This window comes from Hyaena hyaena, unplaced genomic scaffold, assembly GCF_003009895.1.
Source record: "Hyaena hyaena isolate Hyena2069 unplaced genomic scaffold, ASM300989v1 scaffold_2, whole genome shotgun sequence".
NCBI lineage: Eukaryota > Metazoa > Chordata > Mammalia > Carnivora > Hyaenidae > Hyaena > Hyaena hyaena.
This window is the reverse complement of record NW_024080634.1, coordinates 1972444-1995032: the sequence shown is the minus strand read 5'-3', so window position 1 is coordinate 1995032 and position 22589 is coordinate 1972444. Positions and strand designations below refer to the sequence as shown.

The window sequence follows — 22589 nt, the reverse complement described above, 5'->3', positions numbered from 1 at the left end:
TTGTTGTGTTCTCATAACTTCCTGTGATGAGCTCTCCAGACAGATCAGGGAAGTAGAACTGACAGATGGTGGGGGTTTTGATTTTATCCTGTCATTAGGAGAGGCTTTTTGTTATTTTTGTGTTTTTAAAAAAATTTGTTTAAATGTTTGTTTATTTTCGAGAGAGACAGAGACAGAGAGCAAGCAGGGGAGGGGCAGAGAGAGGGGGAGACACAGAATCTGAAGCAGATTCCAGGCTCTGAGCTGTCAGCACAGAGCCTGATGCGGGGCTCGAACTCACAAACTGCGAGATCATGACCTGAGTTGAAGCGGGATGCTTAACCAACTGAGCCGCCCAGGCACCCCTGTGTTGTTTTTTTTACATAGCTTTATTGATATACTATTGACATGACTGATGTCAGTTTAAGATGTACAATGAGAGGTACCTGGGTGCCTCAAGTCAGTTAAACATCCCACAGTCTTGGTCGTGGCTCAGGTCGTGATCTCAAGGTTCATGAGACCGAGCCCTGCGTTGGGCTCTGTGCTGACAGCGTGGAGCCTGCTTGGAATTCTCTGTCTCCTTCTTTATTTGCTTCTCCCCTGCACACGCTCTGTCTTTCTCAAATAAAAACTTACAAGAAAAAGATGTACAGTGAGATGATGAGACACATAAACTGTGAAATGATTACCCCAGTAAGCTTCATCAACACCTCCATCCCTTCACATACTTACCATGTTTAATGTGTGTGGTGATAACATTTAAAATCTACTCTCTTGGCAAACCATGAGAGACTCTTGAATGCTGACAAAAACTGAGGACTGATGGATGTGGGGGGGGAGGGGGGATGGCCACGGAGGGGGGATGGCCACGGAGGGGGGCACTTGTGGGGATGAGCGCTGGGTGTTATATGGAAACCAACTTGACAATAAACTATTTGTAAACAAAATAAAAATAAAAATTAACAAAAAAGATAAAATCTACTCTCTTAATAACTTTCAAGTATATACCACAGTGCTGTTGATTATAGTCCCCATGTTGTACGTTAGATCCCCAGAACTTACTCATCTTATTATTTTCTTTAAGTAAACTCTGCCCCCAATTTCGGGCTCAAACTCCCCACCCCCAGATCAAGAGTCACATGCTCTACCTACTGAGCCAGCCAGGCACCCCAGAACTGACTCATCCTTCTAGATGGAAGTTTATACCCTTTGACAGACATCTCCCCATTTCCCCCACACCCCGTCCCCCATCCCTGGCGACCACCATTCTGCTCTTGGCTTCTTTGAGTTTGGCTCGTTAAGGTTCCACTTACAAGTAGAACATACAATATTTGTGTTTCTCTGGCTTAGTTCACTCCGTGCCCTCAAAGGTCCATACATGTTGCAAAAGGCAGATTTCCCTCTCTTTCCTGCCTGAATAATAGTTCATTGTATATAGGTTTAGATACAGATACATCACATTTTCTTTATTTGTCCTCTTATTTTACCCCCTTCATGGGGTGGGGGTACGGCCTCAGGGTTAGATTGGTCACGACCCAGAGGGTGCCCGGGAGTGGATCCATGTCCACGTTGGGGAGGATCCTTGCACCAAGAAGGGCTTGGCTCTAAAGCCATTCCTTTGAAAGTCGTTGCGCTTTACCTCAGTGGAGATGGAGAAAGGCCATGTCAGAACTCTCCGTGTCCCTGTCCCCACATCGCTGCCACGTTCTCCCTCTGGGTGAGCGTCACCCCCAGCCGCCTGGGTGCTCCTGCCGGAAATCTGCCTCTGTGGCAGTGGCGGCTGCGATTGTCGCTAAGGAGACCGTCCCTGTTAACATTTGAGCATTACTCTGATTTCAGCCTTGGAAGCATTTGTCGCTGCTGCCAAGAAGCTCCCGAGAGAAGATGTGTACGATGTCGTGGAAGGGTACATAAAGATTTCAGTAGAGTGTGCAGAGATTTTCCAGCTCCTGAGTGGGGAGAAGCGACCGGAAAGTGAAGTATGTCATTCCTTGCCTGGCCTGCTGAAGAGAAGAGCGAGTTCACGCCACTGTCGTGTTAAACTTGATGAAGAGAAATGTGATAGAAATTCCCAAGACATTACCGGCTTTCTGTAGAGGGCCATGCTTTGTTGCCTTGCTGTAGGAATTCATCCAGATTTGCATCATGACTTTTTAAAGCCTGTTAATGGAAGTGCTAATTTCACATTAGTGAAGGATACCAGAGGGAAGGATCGTAGATTCTAAGTGCACTTGGTTTTGCCACGGTTTGTTTTTAAGTAATCTCTACATCCAATGTGGGGCTCTAGCTTATAACCCCAAGATCAAGAGTCACATGCCTCACCAACTGAGCCAGCCGGGCGCCCCCTTGACATGGGTGGTTGGTTTTAACAGAAGGGAAATAGGTGGAAACTGTGTGTCACAATTGCAGACACCTGTTGACTGAGTGGACACTTGTTCTCTGGTTCCAGAGACGTTCAGAACTTGGGATGTTTATGAACCGGTTGAAATCTCTGGGTTATTGCTGTCAGACTGTCAACCTGAACATTCCCAGAGCAGGGAGGCCCAGTCATGAGTAGCCATCTCTCTTTTCACTTCATTTTGTGTAATTGTAAGCAGCGAGGAGTTCTCTATTTAGCTGGACTGTGGGAGCAGGGCAGCCGGCGCAGCTATCCCCTTCCTGCCTTTGGCTCAGGATCTCAGGGGGCCTGTCCTGCATGTTGAAGGTTTTAAGTCACTGGTTAGGACAGGAGGAGCATATGTATAGAGGAGAAACAGAAATGAGCCGATTCCTAAGCATTTCAATTCTGTCTTTGTAGATGCTGTTAATATTTCAAGTTTTCGAGGCCATATTATTGCGGACAGCGAGCGATCTTTCCCATTTTCATGTTGTGGGAACCAACATCGTGAAGAAGTTCATGAACAACCACATGAAGCTCATCTGCGAGTCCCTGTATGCCTCGGGCTACAGGTCAGTTGCCCACCGTCCTGTGGTGGGACCTGAGCTCCATCTGCGTTCAGCCCTCGTGAGTGCGCTTGACCTTTCCTCCCCCCCGGTAAAGCCAAGTGAAGCAGCTTCTGAGGCGGTCACATCATGTCAAGGCCATGGCTCTGCCTCTTCCTCCCCTGGGCGCCCGCCCTTCGCCGTCACTGACTCCTCCCACGCGTCCCTCTCACGCCTGTGCTGCTGTTCTTCTCGCCGTTGTGGGAACACTCTAGACCTTCTTCACGGTTCCTGTCCTTCTGCCCAAGCGGCTCTTCGCCATCACCACAGCCTCCCCCCCACTCTACGTCAGTACCTCGTGGTGCAGGAGTGTTGTCTCACGGAGGCCTTGCGCCACTGTCCTTCATCCGCTGTCACTCTCTGTCCTTTTAGCTGGTAGGCAGAAGCATCCATTCGTAGGTCTATTTGTGCAGCCAGACAGTTGACATAACATTCCAGGTCAGTCTGTTGACTGTCCGCTTCCCCTCTCTGGAATGCAGGGTGTGTGCAGGTAGGGGCCTGAGTGTCGGATGAGGTGTCCCTCACCTCGCACAGGGCCTGGGGTGTGGAAGGCACGCGGTAGGCCGCTGATTCTGGGGGGCGGTGGGACGGCGAGGCAGCTGGGCGCTCGCTTTCGGGGGCGCCCACCGTGAAGCTGTCTTCTGTGCTCTGCGGTGGGGTACGAGCCGCGGGCCGCCCAGGTACGTGACCGGTTACTTGCCATGTTCTTTGAGTCTCACCTTTTGTATTCTTGGATTGTCTTCAGACTCAAGTTTTTAAGATTTATTTGGAGATTTTGTTAAGTTTTGTTTTTTGGGGGGTTTCTTTTTTTTTTTAAGCATGTCTGCCTATCTCTTCCCTTCCTTTTTTGCTTTGGGGATAGCAGACCACACGGCCCAGAGTGCACTTGGCTTTGTAGTGAAGTGGCTTTGTGCTTCTGCTGTTCTCACATGCCTGATTTTCTCACAGGATGGCTCGAGCCTGTCTCAACCTGATGGCCGCCATGGTGACCCAGGGTCCTGAGGCCGCCAGGGACGTCTGTAGCCATTTTGATTTGAATAAGAAGACCTTGTACACCCTGGCGACCAAGAGGGATTCAAAGGTGAGGAGCTCCCGGCGTCTTGTACCTCCTGCGTGTTTCCTTTCCCTCTGGAGGGCTGTAGTGGTTGTTTCTTGTCCTTTCTCCGACCTTGGTCCTCACATGGGCGGAGTAGAAGGCCTATGTGTGGAGAAACAGGTGGCAGAGCCTGGATGACAGGGACATCTGAGGACCACTTCTCTGGCGGCTCAGCATCGCCGGGCCCTCCTGGCCAGTGAGCGTCTTGACAGAGTAAATGCAGTAGGCTCTATGTGCCTCGGGGGCTGGACCTCGGGGGGTGTCCCTGTCATCTTCCTGTTCTGTGCACTTTGGAGAAAACCCTGGGGAGTTTCAACCAGTGACATCATCAAAGGAAGATGGCTTTTTAATGTTTCTTGTGCCTCCTGTTTGTAAGTCTTATAAGGAGAAAGTGCTGGACTGTCCCAAAGAGAATGGAAGGGTGAATGGTTTTCAGGAGAGCTTTTGTTCATTTAGTCCTTATTTTTTGAGAGAGAGTGAGAGAGAGAGAGTGAGCGCATACACAGGCAGAGGAGGGGGAGAGAGGGAGACGGACGATCTGAAGCTGGCTCTGCGCTGACAGTAGTGAGCCTGAAGCGGGGCTTGAACTCTTGATCCATGAGGTTGTGACCTGAGTTGAAATCGAACATGCCCCTCAGGAGAGCTGTTTTTGTTTTTAAAAAGTTCCCTGGTGGTCGTAGAAGTTTCTCTTTGGTTGAGAAAGGTTCTTGAGGAGAAAGCACAGGTTTGAGGGCTCAGAAGCTGCAGAGAGATGTCTAAGCCCCCCTGCTGGTGCTGCTGTGCCCTGAACAGCAGGGGCTCCGTCCCCCACACCCCCGTCCCCACCACAGACAGCAGACCGAAAGTCAGCAGCCCATCTGCCCAGCGGAGATCCATGGTAACGTGATTTACTTCTGCATCCTGCTCTCTCTCCAGGGGGGAGTCCGGGTTTCCACACCGCCAGGTGCGAGACTGAAGGTTAGAGTAACACCAGGTGACCTGTGTGGCTCCGTGGTGTTGGCCCAGTGTTGAGGGTGTTCCTGGAATCCTGGAATTACAAACAAGGTGTCCTCTGAGGAAAAAAAAAAAAATCCCAGGTGTTAGTGTCTCATGGATAACTCTTTTTTTTAGTCCCTTGGATTCTTCATATACTCTGAATGTGTCAACAGATGCCATTGAGTGAGTGACGGCTCCTGACATTTAAATCACCTCTGAAAAGAATCTGCCTGCTGTTTGCACCTTAGCGCGGATGTCACGGTTCTTTGGTCTGACCTGGCGGTCAGCCTGTCAGTAATTACCCCGCAGACTCCCTCCCCGTTTCCGCTCCCCCTCTCCTGACCTCAGCTAGCTCAGCCTCCTGCGTGCAGTGTCAGTGCCCAGACCACCCACCAAGACGCGACTGGGGCGTCCCTGCCCGAGCCCCGCCGCGGGCCGCACCCACTTCCCCTCGGGGTGTCGGCAACTAACTTTACATCTCAGTCTGTAAAACGGGAGTTACCGTCAGGATGAAGCTGTGTTTACTTTGTGGCAGACCTTAAGTGTTCTGTTTTAGGAAATGGTTTTAGACATTAAATTTTTTTTTCCCATATGGGAATGTCAGGGACATTAAAACAGAGAGCAGCACCGAGAATCCCCACGTACCTGTTCTGCAGCTGCAGACGCTGTCCCCTCTGCCACGTGTCTGGTGGTTTCGGGACACCTCGTGCAGCAGACCCCACCCGGGGACTGCGTTTCCCCATAAAACTTGCAGTGTATGTCTGTGACAGAAAGCACCCCCTTTTTTTTTTTTAATTTTTTAAAATTTGTTTTTAGTGTTTATTTTTGAGAAGCAGAGAGAGAGACAAAGTATAAGCAAAGGAGGGGCAGAGAGAGAGGGAGACACAGAATCAGAAGCAGGCTCCAGGCTCCGAGCTGTCAGCACAGAGCCTCATGTGGAGCTCAGACCCATGGACCATGAGATCATGGCCTGAACTGAAGTCGGACGCTTAACCGACTGAACCCCCCAGGTGCCCCAGAAAGCGCCCTTTTAAGACACAGAACCACAGCCCCATCCCCACACCTCATGCTGTTAGCAGTGCTCAGTACCATCACAGGCCCAGTTTGGTCTCCGTTTTCCCCACTGTCTCAGAACCGTCTTGACGCTTTTTTACTTCAAGTCAGGATCCAGACAGGGGCCACCCGGTGTGTCTGGTGGGTATGTTTCTTACGTTTCCTCCTGACTTTGAGTTTTCTGTACCCCACCCCCACCCCAACCTTTTTTTTTCCTGCCTTTCAGTTATTGAAGAAGTGGGTAGATCTGTATGTAGATCTATTCTTTTAATGGGTGTGTTTTCACATTTTGGAGGGAATTCTTAAAGCTTTGGGAAGAGAGAAGGTTATGGTTATTTTTCATCCAGCCAAAGAAAGCACTGTTTCAGTCCTTCGCCAAAGAGCAGTTTTACCAAGTATGTTTTGGCCTATTTTAGATGATGTTTTGCAGAACAAGCCATAAAGAGCTCAGGATGCTAGGATAATAACGCCGTGAGGTCACAGGGTAGGAATGAGGCATGTGGCCCTCTTGCCTTTGGAGCTTGCTGGGACAGAGGGCGGAGGCCCAGGGGACGGTGAGGGGCTGTCTGGTCGGGAGTGAGAGCGGGAGGCAGGGCAGTGGCTGCTGGGAGGGGGGCTTGGTGTCTTCACAGTGTCAAGAATCTGAAATGTGGGGCTGGCCGGGATATACAAGATGGATGCCAGGGGGTGAGGACTCAACGTCCGTATCAGTTCAAAATGCGTTGCTAGGGGGACCCTTGAGGGGATCTAGTCCAGCTGCTGTGTACAAGCAGGATGGAAAGATCAAGAACGGCACATAACTGGACCGGCATTCCAGGGCCCTGACTCCCAGTACTTAGGTGTATAACCCCCCGTCTCCGCCCCCCTCCCGAACTTATAGAACCTCTCCAGCCAGCTAGCAGGGCACAGCACTTAACTGAACTTTACCAGGCAAGTTGAGGCATCTCACCAGCATTCTCACAGAGCACGAGGCACCCGTGGGTCAGGATAACGCGTTAACTGCACTTGATTTCGTTGCCGTGTTTCTTTCAACGATGAGGCATCTGATAGTTTGGGAGCGGTGGCTGCTTTAAGCTTCCTGAGGATAGGGACGATACCTTCTTCATCCTTGAGTTCTTTCTTGGCCCGAGATTATGGCGCCTTGAATATAATTGGTTTTGAAGGCCCCGAAACGTTGCTGGTACTCTGATGCAGCTCACTGCCGAGACCTTGGGGACCGTTGTACCCAAACTCCGTACCGTGAGGAGGCCCACAGAGTAGGCCCCGGAATGGGGAGGGTAGTTTTGAGCGCTTAGTGTATTTGGAATAAACCAGCGTTGGTCTGAGAGGGCCTTGCTGAAATGCCGTGGGGCGTGGATGGAGGTGCAGACCCGGCAAACACAGCGAAGGTGTAAGGCCTCCATTGGGATGTTGCAGAGCAGGGGTCAGGTGTTTCTTTTCTTCCCCAAAAACATAAACACCCAACAAAACAAGACGGAATTAAGCCAGTACTCACACAGAGGCCTCAGCGATCCCAGGCGTGATCCTTGCAGCTTGAGAAGCAGCAGAATGAAAATGCTGTGGTGGCTCGGAGAAGAAAGCGCTTCTCCACAGTCACACGTAAAGCCGAGCACGAAGCAGTATGTTTGTACAGTTAGTTCCTGTTTTCCAGCTCCAGTACGTACTACTCAGCAGCTGCGTGTCCGTGAGTGAGTTCTTAAAGCATGTTTCCTCCTCCGTAAAATGGGTACGAAGGCATCACCACCTCAGGTTGTTCTAAGGAGTCAATGAAGTAACATGTGCAGCCTTTGACTTAGTATGTGGCGTGAAGCGAATGCTCAGTAAATGACACTGAACTCCTTCTCGCCGCCACCACCACCGCCACCACCAACTTGCCATTGCTAAATGGAATAGAACTATCTGGAAGGCAGACTTCTTCATCTTTCCAGGCATTCAGGGAACTAATTCTCCATGGTATTAACTTATTTCTTGGCATAACTCAAGTAGGGAGGAGTTAACAGTGGAGGCAGTGGAGGATCCCAGCGTATGAGCTGCTGCTGGTACGGCTGGTGAGCGGCCCGCCTCACTGCTGGGCTGTGAACCTGATGCAGACACGCGTGCGTCTTAAAATTGCTGGGAGGGAAAGCTGATCACATGCCCCGACGACTTCCCCTCAAGTGTTGGCTACTGGTCATGGCCTGTGGGTCTCCTCAGGGGTGCCCTCTGCCTTGGGTCGTGGCTGACACTGGCGGGATAGCGCAGATGGCGGTCCCGGGAAGGCCCCGCGGGCTTGATAGTAGGACAGCGTCTGCGCCATGCTGTCTGGTGTGAACTTATAATGCCTGATAAATCCCAGCTATCACCTCGCTGGTGTCAGCAAAAGCAGAACCGGTCTCTCCCTTGGCTCTGGAGTTTCAGAAACGTGTACATTGTTTCATCGGCAGGTGAAGTAGGTGGTGTCTGGCTGGGCTGGGAATCTTCTGCTCCATCCCAGGGTGGTCCAGAAACCCAGACTGTTTATGTCATGACAGGGAACGGGACTCAGCCAAACTTGGCCCATTCTTTTCTATTTGGAAACAGCTTGAAAGAGAAAGAAAAGTAGAGCAGAAGATTAAGGGAAAAGAGCAGAGAAAAGGCTCCGTGTTCTCATTGAGAGCTGACCGTTGGTTTTAGACTGTGAGCCTTCTGATGGCATGAGCCCCGAGGCCTCTGAGTCATTGGGACGGGAGTGGCGGGTGTGCCACCAGGTCCCTGCTTCCTGCATGTGACATGGGGTCTCCTCCCCGCAGGGTGCGCACGATGTCCGACTGGCCTACATTCAGTTCGCCCTCTCCTTTCTGATCGCCGGCGATGACACCACCATAGCACAGGTGCTGGAGTTGAAAGGTAGGTGCGCCTCTTTGTCCCACAGCAAAGCCTCATCGCGACTGTGTTTTGGAAAACCTACCGCAGAACGTTTTTCCTAGGATGAGAAAAGCCTGCGGCCTTTACAGCCGCTGCACACGCTCGAATGAAGGATGCGCGTGCAGTGAGGCCGCAGTCGGTGAGGTTTTGATGTCACTTGTGAGTTCCGGCAGAGGCATCCCTGTTATGCTGTCTGGAACGCTGGGCACTGTGCCAACAAAGGAGAAATGCGAACCTGCGAGACCCGAGTGGACAAAGAAGGCTCTGTGCTCCAGACGTGCACAGATTCGTGGCCCTGGCTGCTTGGCTTTCCTTCCTGATTGGCTTTGAACAGCTAAAGCGTCCTTGCTCCGGTGGCTCTGCTGAGTGTTACCGGCGTATCAGTAATAGAGCTTTGGAAAATTCCAGCTCGACTACCTTCTGGTGGCTGTGGCCCCGGAGCCAGGCTTGGCATAGTTTAGTCTGTCCGGGCCGCTTGCATTTCATCAAGAGATTCATCAGGACAGAGAATGACGGGGCTGGAACGCACCTCGCACGTACGGGTGACCAGTATGACGCCAGGCCCTGTCCGCAGGCTCCGGGAGTTGTGGGGGGAACAGGGAGCCTGTGGCCCCAGGGCAGTCAGGTCTCCAGTCCTGCTCTCACCTTCCCCGGCTGGGAGACGTGAGCTCTCTCCAGCTGACTGCCAGGGCCGTTGAAGAAGAGGGCGTGGGTGCCGGTCACCCCTATACATTGGCAGCCCTGTCCATGCAGGCGGCCCCATTGATGGCAGGTGGCGCTGTGGAGGAGACCCCTTCCCTGCAGGCGCAGCAGATCAGCTGTACCTGCTCGTGCAGCCTCCCGCTTGGGATTGGCAGCTGCCAGGCCTGGGAGTTCCTCAGAATCCCCACGGTCATTGCCGCCGTCCGGCCTCAGTTACAGGATGGCGAGTTGGAAGTTAGGCACACTGCCGATGGGGCAGGGACGTGCTTCAGTTAATGGTTTTGCAAGGCACTTTGGCCGTGTGCATCAAAACTGTACAAACGCATGATCCGGCCATTCTGTGTCTAGCCGTTTATCCTAAGGGTAGAGTTAAGAACGTGAGTAGAGGTTTTCCTGGTGGATTATTTTTTCACGTTCGCTGAAAATTGGATTCCTCCTAACTGTTCACCAGCAAGGGATTTATGGCATGAACTGAGGGCTAATCATTAGGTGGCACGCAGCTGTCAAAAGTGATGTAGAAATAGGCTTCCCGACGGCAGCCTTTTAAACAGTGTATGATTGAGTGTAAACTCAGTTAAAAAACTGTGGAGTATCCTATTTTACTGAAAAATAAGTATAACAGAATGTGGATGTATCAGAAAGTTAGCAGGTAACTAGTAATCTCTGCGGGTAGTGGAGTTAGAGTTGTTTTCAAATGTCATTATTCTGGTTTGTTCGGTATTTTCTGATTTTTCTTTTGAGAATGAATTTCCTTAGTAGAAAGTGTGTACGCCCATTGAGTACCTACGGAGCAAGTGAAATTATAATCGCTTTAATGTTTCTGCCCAGTGTCAACATTATGTCAGTCATGACAGGGCTTCATGCTGTGGGAGCTGATCCCTTGGTGGTCCAGAAGTGTGAAAAAAACACGAACAAACACATAGTCCCAAATTCTACCACTGTCAATAAAAGGACAACCATCATTTAAAATACAACTCCGGGGGCGCCGGGGTGGCTGTCGGTTAAGTGTCTGACTCTTGATTTCGTCTCAGGTCATGATCCCAGGGTGTGGGATCAAGTTCGGCATCTGGCCTCGTGCTGAGCATGGAGTCTGCTTAAGTCTTTTTCCCTCTGCCCCTCTCCTGGCTAGCTCTCTCTCTCACAAAAGAAAAAAAATATAGATGTAGATAAAGATATCAGCAAATCTAAGCAAAGAGAGAAATTCAGCAAAACTGTAGTCAAGCCATCCTCTGTCAAATAGTCAATACGAAGGAAAGCAAATCAGCAGAACTACTGAACCTCTTTAATGGCTCTGTCATTGTTTTCCTTTTAGGTATTGATTTCCCACGTCATGAAGTGGTTTATTGCTACCATGAACTTGTATAATTGAAAAAGACAAAACCTTAAAAAAAAAGGAAAGAGCAAAGGGCTTTGTTTGCTGTGCCATTTTAAGACGTAATTTGTTCTCTCATCTGCTCTCATGTTCAAAATATTTCTGAGTTTAATGCTTTGAACCTTTTGCTTTCAGAATTTATTCCTTGCATTTTTAGCTCGGGCATAAAGGAAGACAGGATCTCCACCGTCAATATTTTGTTATCCACGCTGAAAACCAAGGTATGTGTGTGGTCCTCAGTGTTGTTCGTTCATCTTCTCCAGGGCCTCACAGGACCCTAACGCTGTCATGTCTCAGGGCGCACACGTTGTCACATAGGCGGGATGGCGAGCATTTCTTAAGGCTGCAGGGTTAGCACACCAGCAGAATCGCCGTTGCTCACTGTTTCACAGGTAGCCCCAGGAATAATTGTGAGCTGTAAGTTATGGCTGTTCTTCATTTACACACCTAGCAAAGTGTGACTTTGTAGCATCTTATGTATTCGGCCTTTTACAGGCATCTTGTAGAAATAGAAATTTTAAAACTGCCTGGAAGAATCACTGTCTTTAATATAGAGGCAACTTGGGGCGCCTGGGTGGCTCAGTCAGTTGAGCATCCGACTTCAGCTCAGGTCCTGATCTCCTGGTTCATGAGCTCGAGCCCCGCGTTGGGCAGTGTGCTGACAGCTCGGAGCCTGGAGCCTGCTCTGGATCTGTGTCTTCCTGTCTCTCTCTGCCACCCCTCCCCCCCCCACACTGATTCTCTGTCTCTCAAAAATAAAAACATAAAAAAAAAAATTACAGAAGGAACTTAAAAGATCAATTAGAAAAACTCTGCCGACACAAAAAGTTAAGAACCATGAATTGGCAGTCCATGTGAAAATGTCTAATTAGCATAGTATTTAAAACTGTGCTTCTGGGGTGCCTGGGTGGCTCAGTCAGTTAAGCATCTGACTTCCGCTCAGGTCATGATCTCATGGTTCGTGGGTTCGAGCCCCGCGTCGGGCTCTGTGCTGACAGCTCAGAGCCTGGAGCCTGTTTCGGATTCTGTGTCTCCCTCTCTCTCTTACCCCACCCTGTTCATGCTGTCTCTCTCTCTCTCTCTCTCTCTCTCTCTCAATAAACATTTAAAAAAATTAAAAACAAACAAAAAACTGTGGGTCTCCACTGGGGTGGTTTTGCGCCCCCACCCCCTGGCGCACACCCACATTTGGCAGTGTCTAGAAATATTTCTGGTTGTCATAACTGGAAGTAACTGGCATCCAGTGGGTAGAGACATCCTACATACACAGGTCAGTCCCCCACAGCAGTTATTGGGCCCAGAATGTCAGTGGTGCTGAGAAGCCCTGATTTAAAGTAATACAAATTACGAGGTACAGGTTTTTCTCGACTACCATGTTAGCACTGACCTTTTATTTATTTATTTTTTAATGTTTGTTTATTTTTGAGAGAGAGAGAGAGAGACAGAGAGCAACCAGGGAAGAGGTGGAGAGGGAGACAGAATCTGAAGCAGGCTCTAAGCTCTGAGCTGTCAGCACAGAGCCCGATGCGGGGCTCAAACTTACAAACTGTAAGATCATGACCTGAGCTGAAGTTGCACACCCAACCGACCGAGCCCCCCAGGTGCCCCAGCACTGACCCTTGAAAACAGTGCTGCTCAGCACTAGCAAGGATGCCTTGAATCGGGTGCTTCGTGGAGGCAGTGTTCTAGCAGGGGCAGTATGTGTTAGAGGTCTTCAAATGTTCCAGACTTGGGCACCCCAGAACCACCCAGGACACACCCGGGATGCACCAGGGCCGCATCAACAGAGGCTCCAGGAGTGGGTTTGAGGGGAACCGAGGCCTTGTGCCTCGATTGTGCCAGAGTGCAGCCTCACTGTGCCCCCCCAGGGAAACAGCCCTCCGGAATAACGTTCTAAAGGAGTTGTCAATAATGAGGGAAAAGTCCATGCTATTTACGTAAAAGCAGGCAGAAAACCATTTGTAACCGCAGAGAGGCAAAACCAAAGCACAGCAGTCGTGCGCGTGTATCTTGTGTGATGCCGAGGCGGGCGGCTGACAGGAAACACACCGAGATGCTGACTGGACGCGAGGACGGTTTGGATATTGATGGACTTTGCTTTTCTCTTTACGTTTTTCCTTTTTTTTTTTTTTTTTTTTTTGGTTAAATATTTTGCCGTGGGCCCACATGATTTTCGTAATGATGAACAATACACGGTGTTCTGAAAATCGAGCTCCTCGAAATTTGTTTGTTTTCTGTTTGCAGGTAGTTCACAATAAAAACATCACCAAAACCCAGAAGGTGCGTTTCTTTACGGGGCAGCTGTTGAACCACATAGCAGCTCTCTACGGCTGGAACGGGCTTGTTGATGTGAACGTGGAACACGCCAAGGTGAGTCCCGTTGGGTTTGAGGTGACCTCGCTGTTCGAACCTCGTGGCTGGAGCCTGGGGAACGTGCCCCCCCAAAGTCCCTCCATTCGATCTGTTTCTCTTGGCTCGTGGTCATGCTAATTCGTTACTTAAGTGCAATGGATCTTTTTAACTTTTTCTTTAATGAGATCGTTTCTAATCTCTGAGGTATTATGATATTAGACTTTTTTCCTCTTAAAGGGAAAACTGTTCCTCCCTTTAGCTGAGCGACATGCTGGTTTTCCCTGCTGAGCTTGCCACGCAGACGCACGGCATCGACCCAGGCTCTCTTCCTCCTCTCGTTTACCTCTTCTTTTCCCTCTTTCCATTCTGTTCATTCCAGCTTCTAGAGTTTCAAGGCCTATAGCTTTTACTTCAGGATCCTGAGGGTCTAGGAAAACCCCAATTTCCTCACCTACTGACATGTGTGGTTTATTTTGTAATAGTTCCCCAAGTGTTGAATTAGAACAGTTGCTCTGAAGCTGACCCAAGGCCAATGTACCTTTTAATCCTCATTCTGATTTCCCTTGGGGTGTTTCTGAACATGGACTTGGCCAGAGTAGCGAAGGCTCAGACTTCCTGTGAACTTTATAGTGATCTACGTCTCGAGAGCCCTGTGTTTTACCTCCTTTTATCTTCGTGACTTGCCTATGTCCTCGTGTTTTGAACATGTTTTGTGTGCTCTGTTGCCAGGAAGCCTCCGGGGCTTAGTAAAAACACTCCCAAACGTGGAATTTTATTCAAAAGAGCAAGAGAAATTAAGTCATTCTTAAGCTTGTTTAAAAATACAGGTTTAAACTTGCTCCTCTCAAGAGTATTTATTAATTTTTTTTTAATGTGTCTACTTTATAGATGAGGACATTCAAATTCAGGGAGTTCAGTGATGCCTTCAACAAAACAAACTTGGGGTGCCTAGGTGACTCAGTTAAGCATCCGACTCAACTCAGGTCATGATCTCACAGTTCGTGGGTTCGAGCCCCACGCCGGGCACTGTGCTGAAGCTCAGAGCCTGGAGCCGGTTTCAGATTCTGTGTCTCCCTCTTCTCTCTGCCCTTCCCCTGCTCGTGCACTCTCTCTCTCTCCCTCTCTCTCTCTCTCTCTCTCTCTCTCTATCTCTCAACAATAAATAAACATTAAAAAACTTGTTTTTATGGCCTGTTGTTGACTGGAAGACTTATCTATAACATAAACAGTTGACTAACATATTTTTATGTTATATGTACTGTAAACTGTATCCTTACAATAACATAAGTTGGAGAAAAGTAAATGTTATTAAGGAAATCCTAAGAGAATACATTTATAGTACTGTGTTGTATTTATGGGAAAAAAATACACATAAGCCGAGCTGGGCAGTCCGAACCGGTGTTGTTCAAAGATATACTGTATTTATTTCTTACATCACAACATCACGACACAAAAGCAGATAGAAGCTTAGGAAAATTATTTTCTAGTTGAAGTGTGTGCTGTAAAGAGAGACTTCTTTTTTAATTGTTTATTTCTGAGAGACAGCGAGGGAGTATATGCACTCACTTGCATAAGTGGAGGGGGGCAGAGAGAGAGGGAGACACAGAATGTGAAGCAGGCTCCTGGCTCTGAGCTGTCAGCACGGAGCCCAACGTGAGGCTCGAACCTACAAACTGTGAGATCTTGACCTGAGCCAAATTCGGATGCTTAACCGACTGAGCCACACAAGCGCCTCAAGAGGATTCTTTAATAATGGGTGTGTGGGTACTGATCTGCTCCATACTTGCTGACGCAGTGGGGCCTTCCGTTGTGACGTCCTGTGACGTCCGTGGTTTGCCCTTTTGTGAAATGGTGCAGCCGTGTCTGCCTTGCCGGACTCGGGCCTGCCACAGAAATTAAGTGAGAACCCTGACTGTGGAATGCGTGGAACCGTTAAGGAAGGGCATACACTGTCCCCTTATCTGTCGTCTCTTGTTCCAGCAACTCCCTGTTTGTTCAGTTTTAAAAATAAATGTTTTCTTTTTAAATTCAGCTTATTTAAACTAAAACAAAAACAGTTCATCCATTTTTTTCATGACCCCCAACCCCCACCTCTGGCAGCCACCAGTCTCTTCTCTGTATCTACGAGCTTGGGTTTTTTTTGTAATTTATTATTTAGTGTATTCTTTCTTTTTATGTTCCACATACGAGAGTGTTTTTTCCTTATCTTGACTGCTGTTTCTGTTCTTTGGGGTTTTTTTGAACGATACCAAGCATTTAAAATGTTTTCTCTGTCATCAGGCGCGCAGTGTTGCCCAGTTTTTACTCTGTGGTTGTTACTGAGGCTCATGAACTTGAGGTTTTCATTGAATTTTATAAACCTCTCGTAGACTTCTGAGGATGCAGGGAAGACCATGGTGAGGGAGCTCGTTCACACCTTCCTGATGGATCTTTGCTGTTCGCTCAAGCACGGGATTAATTTTTATGACGCGTCTTTCGGCACCATCGGCAGGTAAAGTAGCGCACTCCTGAGTCACGGGCGTGTGTTCCTCACAAGCCATCGTGTCCGTGACTTCCGGCGGAAGTCTGTGGCATAACGGGATTGGGGTGGTTTACAGCTAGAAGTTCAGACGTGACCTAACTCGTTTCAGGGACGCACATTTGGAAGCCCGGAGACTCTGTGCTCATTATGTGCCCGCAGGGCTCAGGGTGGCTGTTGACGTAGGCACCCAGTAGGTGGTATCTCACCCGGGGACACGGAGGGGTGCTGCGGGTTTCACTCAGGACTGTGGCGTCCGAGGATAAGTCTTCCAGCCACCTTCCCAGAGAGGGTGGGCCCCTTGGCGGGCCTCAGCACAGGCCTGAGGTGGGAGCCACTGTTCTCCCAGCTTTGCAGATGAGGGAAATGGGCACAGAGAAGTCGGGTCACCCTGCCTGTGTCAGAGTTCCGATGTAAAGCCAGGGGTTTTACCTGGGGGCCCCTGGCTGGCTGGCTCTGTCGGTTGAGCATCTGACGCTTGATTTCAGCTCCGTCATGATCTCTCAGGGGATCAAGCCCCATGTTGGGCTCTGAGCTAACAGTGGAGCCTGCTTGGAATTCTCTCCCTCCCTCTCTCCCTCTCTCTCTGCCTGCCTCCTCCTCTCTCTAAATAAGTAAATGTTAAACCCAGAGAATCTGGTTCCAAGTCCATCCCCAAAACAGCTAAATAGTCCTTCCTCTCCTCAAAGACAACTGCTAACATGATAGATTTTCAAAGTTTTGTTTCATGTTGTACAATTGTGGCAGCGTTTCATCAGTAAAGAAACATAAAGTGCCTAGTGGATGGTTTGGATAATAGTCTTTTAGTCTGATGGTAACACATATCAGTGGTACTATTTTTTAATAACCAAAGTAGCCTAATGTTAGATTTATCAATCTGCTTTTCTTCCCACTTGACAGTAAAAATATTAGGTGTATTTTCTGTTCATTGTGAATACCCTTATTTTTTTTTTTTTTTTAACCTCCGTGTCATTTTAATCATAAGGGTTTGGTTTAGTTTCAGCCAGTTAGGAAACGACTCAGTCCTTCAGAATAGGATAACACTGTGGAGATTTTTCTCCCTGCGTGTGACTTGATTTGATTCTGAGACTATTATGAGTTAACTTTGCTGCATCATTTCTTTTCCTTCAACTTTGTTTCGGTGGTAGCCTGGCTTTTCTCTCATCAGCAAAAATAAGCTTGCCTTCCTGGCAAAATGTAACAGCAGACTTTTATCATCTCATACAGTGTAACACCATGCTTAAAATACATGTGTTTTTTTTTTCCCTTAAGTAAGACCAATAAAATAGATCATTTGATGACTTTATTTGAATCAACTTGTAGGTTTGAGTCTGTTCAAATAAGCTGTGGTTTATGTCCGTTTTTGAAGCCAGGAGCAAAAGGCAGATGTTTTGCGCTTCGGGGAGAGGAAGGGAATTTTGTTTGTGGGGCGTTAATGGAAAATTTTGTGAAAATTGACGTATGGTTCCCCAGCAGAGGTGAGGCTCCCTCCCTCCCTCTGTTCAGGTCTCTGCACACACGTCAGCACATCTGAGAGGCCTTCCCCGGCAGCCCTTTTCTGAAATAGCCCTTCCACTGTCCCTGTGCTTTTGCCTTGCCCTTGACTGTGACCTATCACCACCTTGCACATTTATTTATTTGCCTGTTCATTACCTGGTAGACGAGAGTCAGTGTGAACAGAGGCTGGTCTGTTTGGGATTCCCAGTGTCTAGGACAGTGCCGGACACACAGAGGGTGTTTGAAAGCAAGGCATAGGGTAGGCGGGGGTGGTAAACTTCTTCTCTAAGGGAAGAAGTATAACTGTGTTCCCGTGAAGCTTTATGTACGATGACAAATGGTGAGCCTCAGTTTGCCAGCCCCTGGTGTGGAGATTAAGAGAACAAATTCTGGGGTCAGCACTGAGACCTTGACAAGTACCACTGCTCTCTGCCTCTGTTGTCTCATCTGTAAAATGGAAATGAAGTTGGTATCCACCTCAGGGGGAGGTAGAGCACAGTAACTGCCCAGAGCGGTGGCCGGTGTGTGTTAGAAATAGGTTATTTGCTTTATTATGTTGTCCATTAAAATAATGTGGTGTGTGTAGTATTTTTAGTGCACTCTTGACAGCACAAACTTTTGTTCATGAAATTTTCATATTAAGAATTTTAAACTTTTTTTAAAGTTTTGTTAGAGACAGAGCACGAACTGGGGTGGGAGCTGGGAGGTGGGGAGAGAATCCCAAGCAGGCTTCACCCTGTCAGCACAGAACCCAGTCGGGGCTCAAACCCGTGAGACCATGAGATCATGACCTGAGCTGAAACCAAGAGTTGGTTGCTCAACCGACTGAACCGACTGAACACCACCCTCCCCCCCCCGCCCCAAACCCCCCAGGAGTTTTAAGTTTTTTAAAGGATAGCTTTCTGATCAAAATTACACTCTGGTTCAAATTTTGAAAAATGTTTTATTATATGTAAAAGCTGTTATATCTTAATTTTAGTCAGTTTATAAGGGGATATAGAAGAGTGACGATCCTGGAGGCTACCAATGTGGCGTGCTAATGAGAAATTCTGAGATGTTCTGGATTTTATGACTTCCCAGGGACAGGCAGCTGTGAAAGCCACCCTCCCTTGGAAGGATCTGGGGGTGACCCTAGACTACTGTGGGCTTGGCTGTGTAGGTCCTGGGCTAGTTGCTTCCTGTATGCAAGTTTTAACATCCACAGGTTTTCCTGATTCTTATTTTTATGATCTTTTGAAAACTGTTCACTTAGGGACAAGTTTTGAGTATTTTCATACAGCAGATTGTTTTTTCTATATTAATTTCTTGCAGTGGCTCAGTGAAGGCCCAGGAATTTGAGATACATTAGAAACAGAGGAGGTAGAAAAACTGAAAAGACTTGTAGCCATGTTGTCGAGTTTTAGAAATCATTTATGGCCCTGTGGGCTGTGGGGCAGTTCACATAAAGATCTTTTCAAAAGTTAGATGCCTTCTCTGTATTTTTATACCTAATGTTTACATATATATTTATTTATATTGTGCCTTTCTATGTGCAGTTGGAGGAAAACGGTCAGGAAAATCACACGGCCAAATTGCGGGAGTGGATTTCTCCCTGCGGGTTCAGCCCTTTCTTTACATTAGCCTTGATTTCTGGGTAGACTGGTTGTTGGCCAGGGTGGAGATGGAGAGTGGGTTTCTTCCTTCTCTTTAAAAGTCAAATGGAGGGGCACCTGGGTGGCTCAGTCAGTTGAGTGTCAGACTCGTGCTTTCAGCTCAAGTCGTGATCTCAGGGTCATGGGATCGAGCCCTGTGTTAGGCTTCATGCTGAGCGTGGAGCCTGCTTGGGATTCTCGCTCTCTCCCTCCCCCAAAATAAATAAATAAAATAGAAGTCAGATGGAACTCAAGGTGGGGAAGGAGAGATGGAGATAGGACAACATAGCGACTTTTTCAGCCACTCAGAAATAGAGGAGTGAGATTCAAGCCCTCTGTTGGGGAGCTAGAACCTCACAGGCCATGAAAATACCCCGCATTGTGTCATGAGGGAAATTCAAAATGATGCTTGCCGGTCACTGTTTTAACCGTGTTTCCCGAGGGCGATTTTGAGGAGCTGCCGTTCTGACCCCGAGCTCTCGGTGTGCTGTGGAAATTCCTGCCGACCCTTCTCCTCTCTCCCTGGCAGAGGCGGGAACCTGACGCTCCTGCACTTCCTGTTGGGTTTGAAAAGTGCGGCAGACGACGAGCTGGTGGCCGAGCTGGTGGTGAACATCCTCCAGGTGTGCCCGGACTTGCTGAACAAGTACTTCAAGGAAGTCACGTTTTCCTTTCTCCCAAGGGCGAAGTCCACTTGGTCAAATAACATCAAGCTGCTGAACAAGGTAATACCCTGGGGAATCCGGCCCGGAGCAGGGGCCGTGGGAGGGGAAGCAACGAGCCGATGACCGCAGGAAGGACGGAGAACTCACCCAGCCGTTCTGCAGGGGCGACGTCCGCTCGTGTCAGCCCGGCGTCCTGCTCCTCTGGGGACGTCCTGCTTTTTGCCGAGCTGAACTTCGGGGTGGACGCCTTTTGAATCTGTCAGGGCAGATTCATCTCCTTCGTCCAGGCTTTCCTTAGAGGGAGACCTTCATGAGTGTTGGCACGTCGCGGCTGACACTGGGGAGGGCTGTGAGCTGAAGCGCCACATGTAAGGACCGCTGCTTTAAGTTCTGAGAACAGCTTACGATCCGTGCACAGTGACGCTCTGCCTGTCCGGGTGCCTGTGTGTGAACGTCTTATCAGAGGCCGCCTCTCGTCCCCACCGCCGACAGGCCGCTGTACCTTCCTCGGCAGTGCTGCCGGCGGGGCGCGCTGTCTGCCTGGTGACCTGCCTAGGTGAGAAGCAGCTGGAATGTTCCCCGTGCCTCCGCCTAGGCGTGCGCTGGTCTGCCAGATGGGCTCTCGTGTGTAGTCTGCTCTTGCTCTCCTTGAGCGCGTGTGCCTGTGCTCCCCACGTGTATCTTGGGGCGAGAAGGAGGCAGTTTGCCCTTCGCGCTGGGGAAGGGAGGCCTGTGGCGGCCACCACCACCCCCTCCCGCCCTGTGGGAGTTGCTCTGGTTCTGCCCCCCCTGGGGGGGCCAAGTGCGCGGCCTTGCAGGCCTGGGTGCGAGCCCTCCCTTCACTGCTTCTTAACCGTGTGCCCCCGGGGAACTTACTTACCCTTATTGAGATCCAGCTTTGTCACCCATGAACGATTTGTACTGCCATGTAAAAAATCCCTACCCTAAAGGGTTGTCACGAAGTATTACAGAGATTCTGGCAGGCGTCAGATGCCTGTCAGGCGCACCCTGGTTAGTGGTACGATTGTTAGGTCCCGTAGTGACTGGCGTGCCATCCGGGGGTGTATGAGGCCCCCCGGGCCGCAGGCAGAGCTCTGCTTTGAAGGTCACTGCCCTGGGGCAGCAGTCTTGTGCCCGGACTCTCCTCTAGTGAGTAGATTTGGGGGTCACTCTCGCGGAGCCTGTTTCCAGGCAGTCTCCGGACGCTCCTCGCTGTAATGGTTGCATTGGACCCGCTTCGCTGTGGGGCACTGATGCTGAGCCTGCTTTGAAGTGGAACCCGCAGCCGCTCATCATCTTTTCTCTGTGTCACAGATCTATGACGCCCAGCCGGACGTCTCCCGGGCCTTCCAGACCAGAGAGTTCATCCCCTTGCCTCGGCTCCTGGCCATGGTGATGGTGACCACTGTGCCCTTGGTGTGCAATAAGACGATGTTCACCCAGGCGTTGAATGTAAGTGGTCACCTTTCTTCTAGAACCTTCTCCTGTTCCCTGCATGGGCCCTGCTGGGGATTGTTCTGAGAAGGCCTGCCTGGGTGTATTGTGTGGTGTTTTGTCAGTGAGCCTCAGGCCTTCCTCGGATCCACTCAGCCGGGCCCCTGGGGCCCCAGGCACGTTCCCGCCAGGGGCTCCTGCTGCCCCACCACCGCCAGCACCATGGACCCCTGCGGGGCTTTGCGCTTGCCTAAGGCAGGAGCCTGATGGGCTCAGAGGCGACGCGGTGTGTTCAGCCACGGCCTGGCGTCCCGTATGAAAGTGTTGGTTGGGGATTTGTGGAAGGCGTAGGACTGACATTTGCCTGCCACGTCCTGTCCCTTGTGGTTGAAGTGAATGGCGTTATGATCTCTAGTGTTACGAACGTTGCTTTGACGATCAGCTTTTCGGGCATCTCGAGAGGACGTGTCCGTGGAGAAATGAAATTCCACGTCGTTATTTGTGATGGAGGTCCCCGAGTCCCTCCAAAACCTCCTTCTCAGGCACTCCTGCGTCTGTCACCACAGCACCCTGGCTGTCAGCGAACGGCCGTGAGCTGTTGGCACACATGGGTCCTGCGCTCTGCCAGCCCCTCCCAGACCCAAGTTCCTCAAGACTTAGCCGGGAAGGAGGAGCCCAGGAGAAGGCCCCACCCTTCTCGCAGGCTGGGTTGTGGTGTGGACACAGTGGGACCAGGGTGGGCCATGGTGGGTGGCGCAGGGGTGAGGTGGCCCCAGCCGTGATGGGGAGGTCAGCACAGGGTGGTGAGCACTCCCTGGGCTATGCAGCGGGGCTCAGCTGTGGTTTTTCTGTTTTTTTGTTTGTTTGTTTTTTTTATTCTTTTTTTTTTTTTAATGTTTATTTCTAGGAGACAGAGAGAGAGACAGCGTGAGCAGGGGAGGGTCAGAGAGAGAGGGAGTCACAGACTGAAACAGGCTCCAGGCTCTGAGCTGGCAGTCAGCACAGAGCCCCACACGGGGCTCGAACCCACGAACCGTGAGATCATGACCTAAGCGAAAGTCGGACGCTTAACCAACTAAGCCACCCAGGCACCCCAGCTGTGGTTTTAAAAATGTTTATTTTGGGGGAGAGAAAGAGCGGGTGCACACATGGGTGCAGGGGAGGGGCCAAGAGAGGGAGAGAATCCCAAGCAGGCACCACACTCAACATGAAGCCCAATGTGGGGCTTGATCCCGTGACTCTGAGATCATGACCTGAGCTGAAATCAGGAGTCAGACACTTAACCGACCGAGCCCCACAGGTGCCCCGGGGCTCCTCATTGTTGATGCCCGTCTGGGGCTTGTGCTGGGAGTGGGCTGTGGGCAAGGAGCAGGGGGGCCAGTGTGGGGCTGGGCAGAAAGGCCTTTTGTTCTGGTGGCCAAATCAGAACAGCCATGACTGGGACCCTGCT

General features: G+C 49.9%; 1 protein-coding gene across 1 annotated transcript in view; it reads left to right on the top strand.

Annotated features, from left to right (window-relative positions):
* The window catches only part of URB1 (URB1 ribosome biogenesis homolog), a 74000-nt gene that overhangs the window by 1866 nt on the left and 49545 nt on the right, over window positions 1-22589 (top strand). Inside the window, exons 2-10 of the mRNA XM_039228752.1 lie at window positions 1819-1958; window positions 2777-2928; window positions 3910-4042; window positions 8854-8950; window positions 11178-11263; window positions 13287-13412; window positions 15764-15885; window positions 19570-19765; window positions 21020-21157. Coding sequence (XP_039084683.1) covers window positions 1819-1958; window positions 2777-2928; window positions 3910-4042; window positions 8854-8950; window positions 11178-11263; window positions 13287-13412; window positions 15764-15885; window positions 19570-19765; window positions 21020-21157 — 1190 coding nt within the window. The remainder of the gene's footprint in view (window positions 1-1818; window positions 1959-2776; window positions 2929-3909; window positions 4043-8853; window positions 8951-11177; window positions 11264-13286; window positions 13413-15763; window positions 15886-19569; window positions 19766-21019; window positions 21158-22589) is intronic.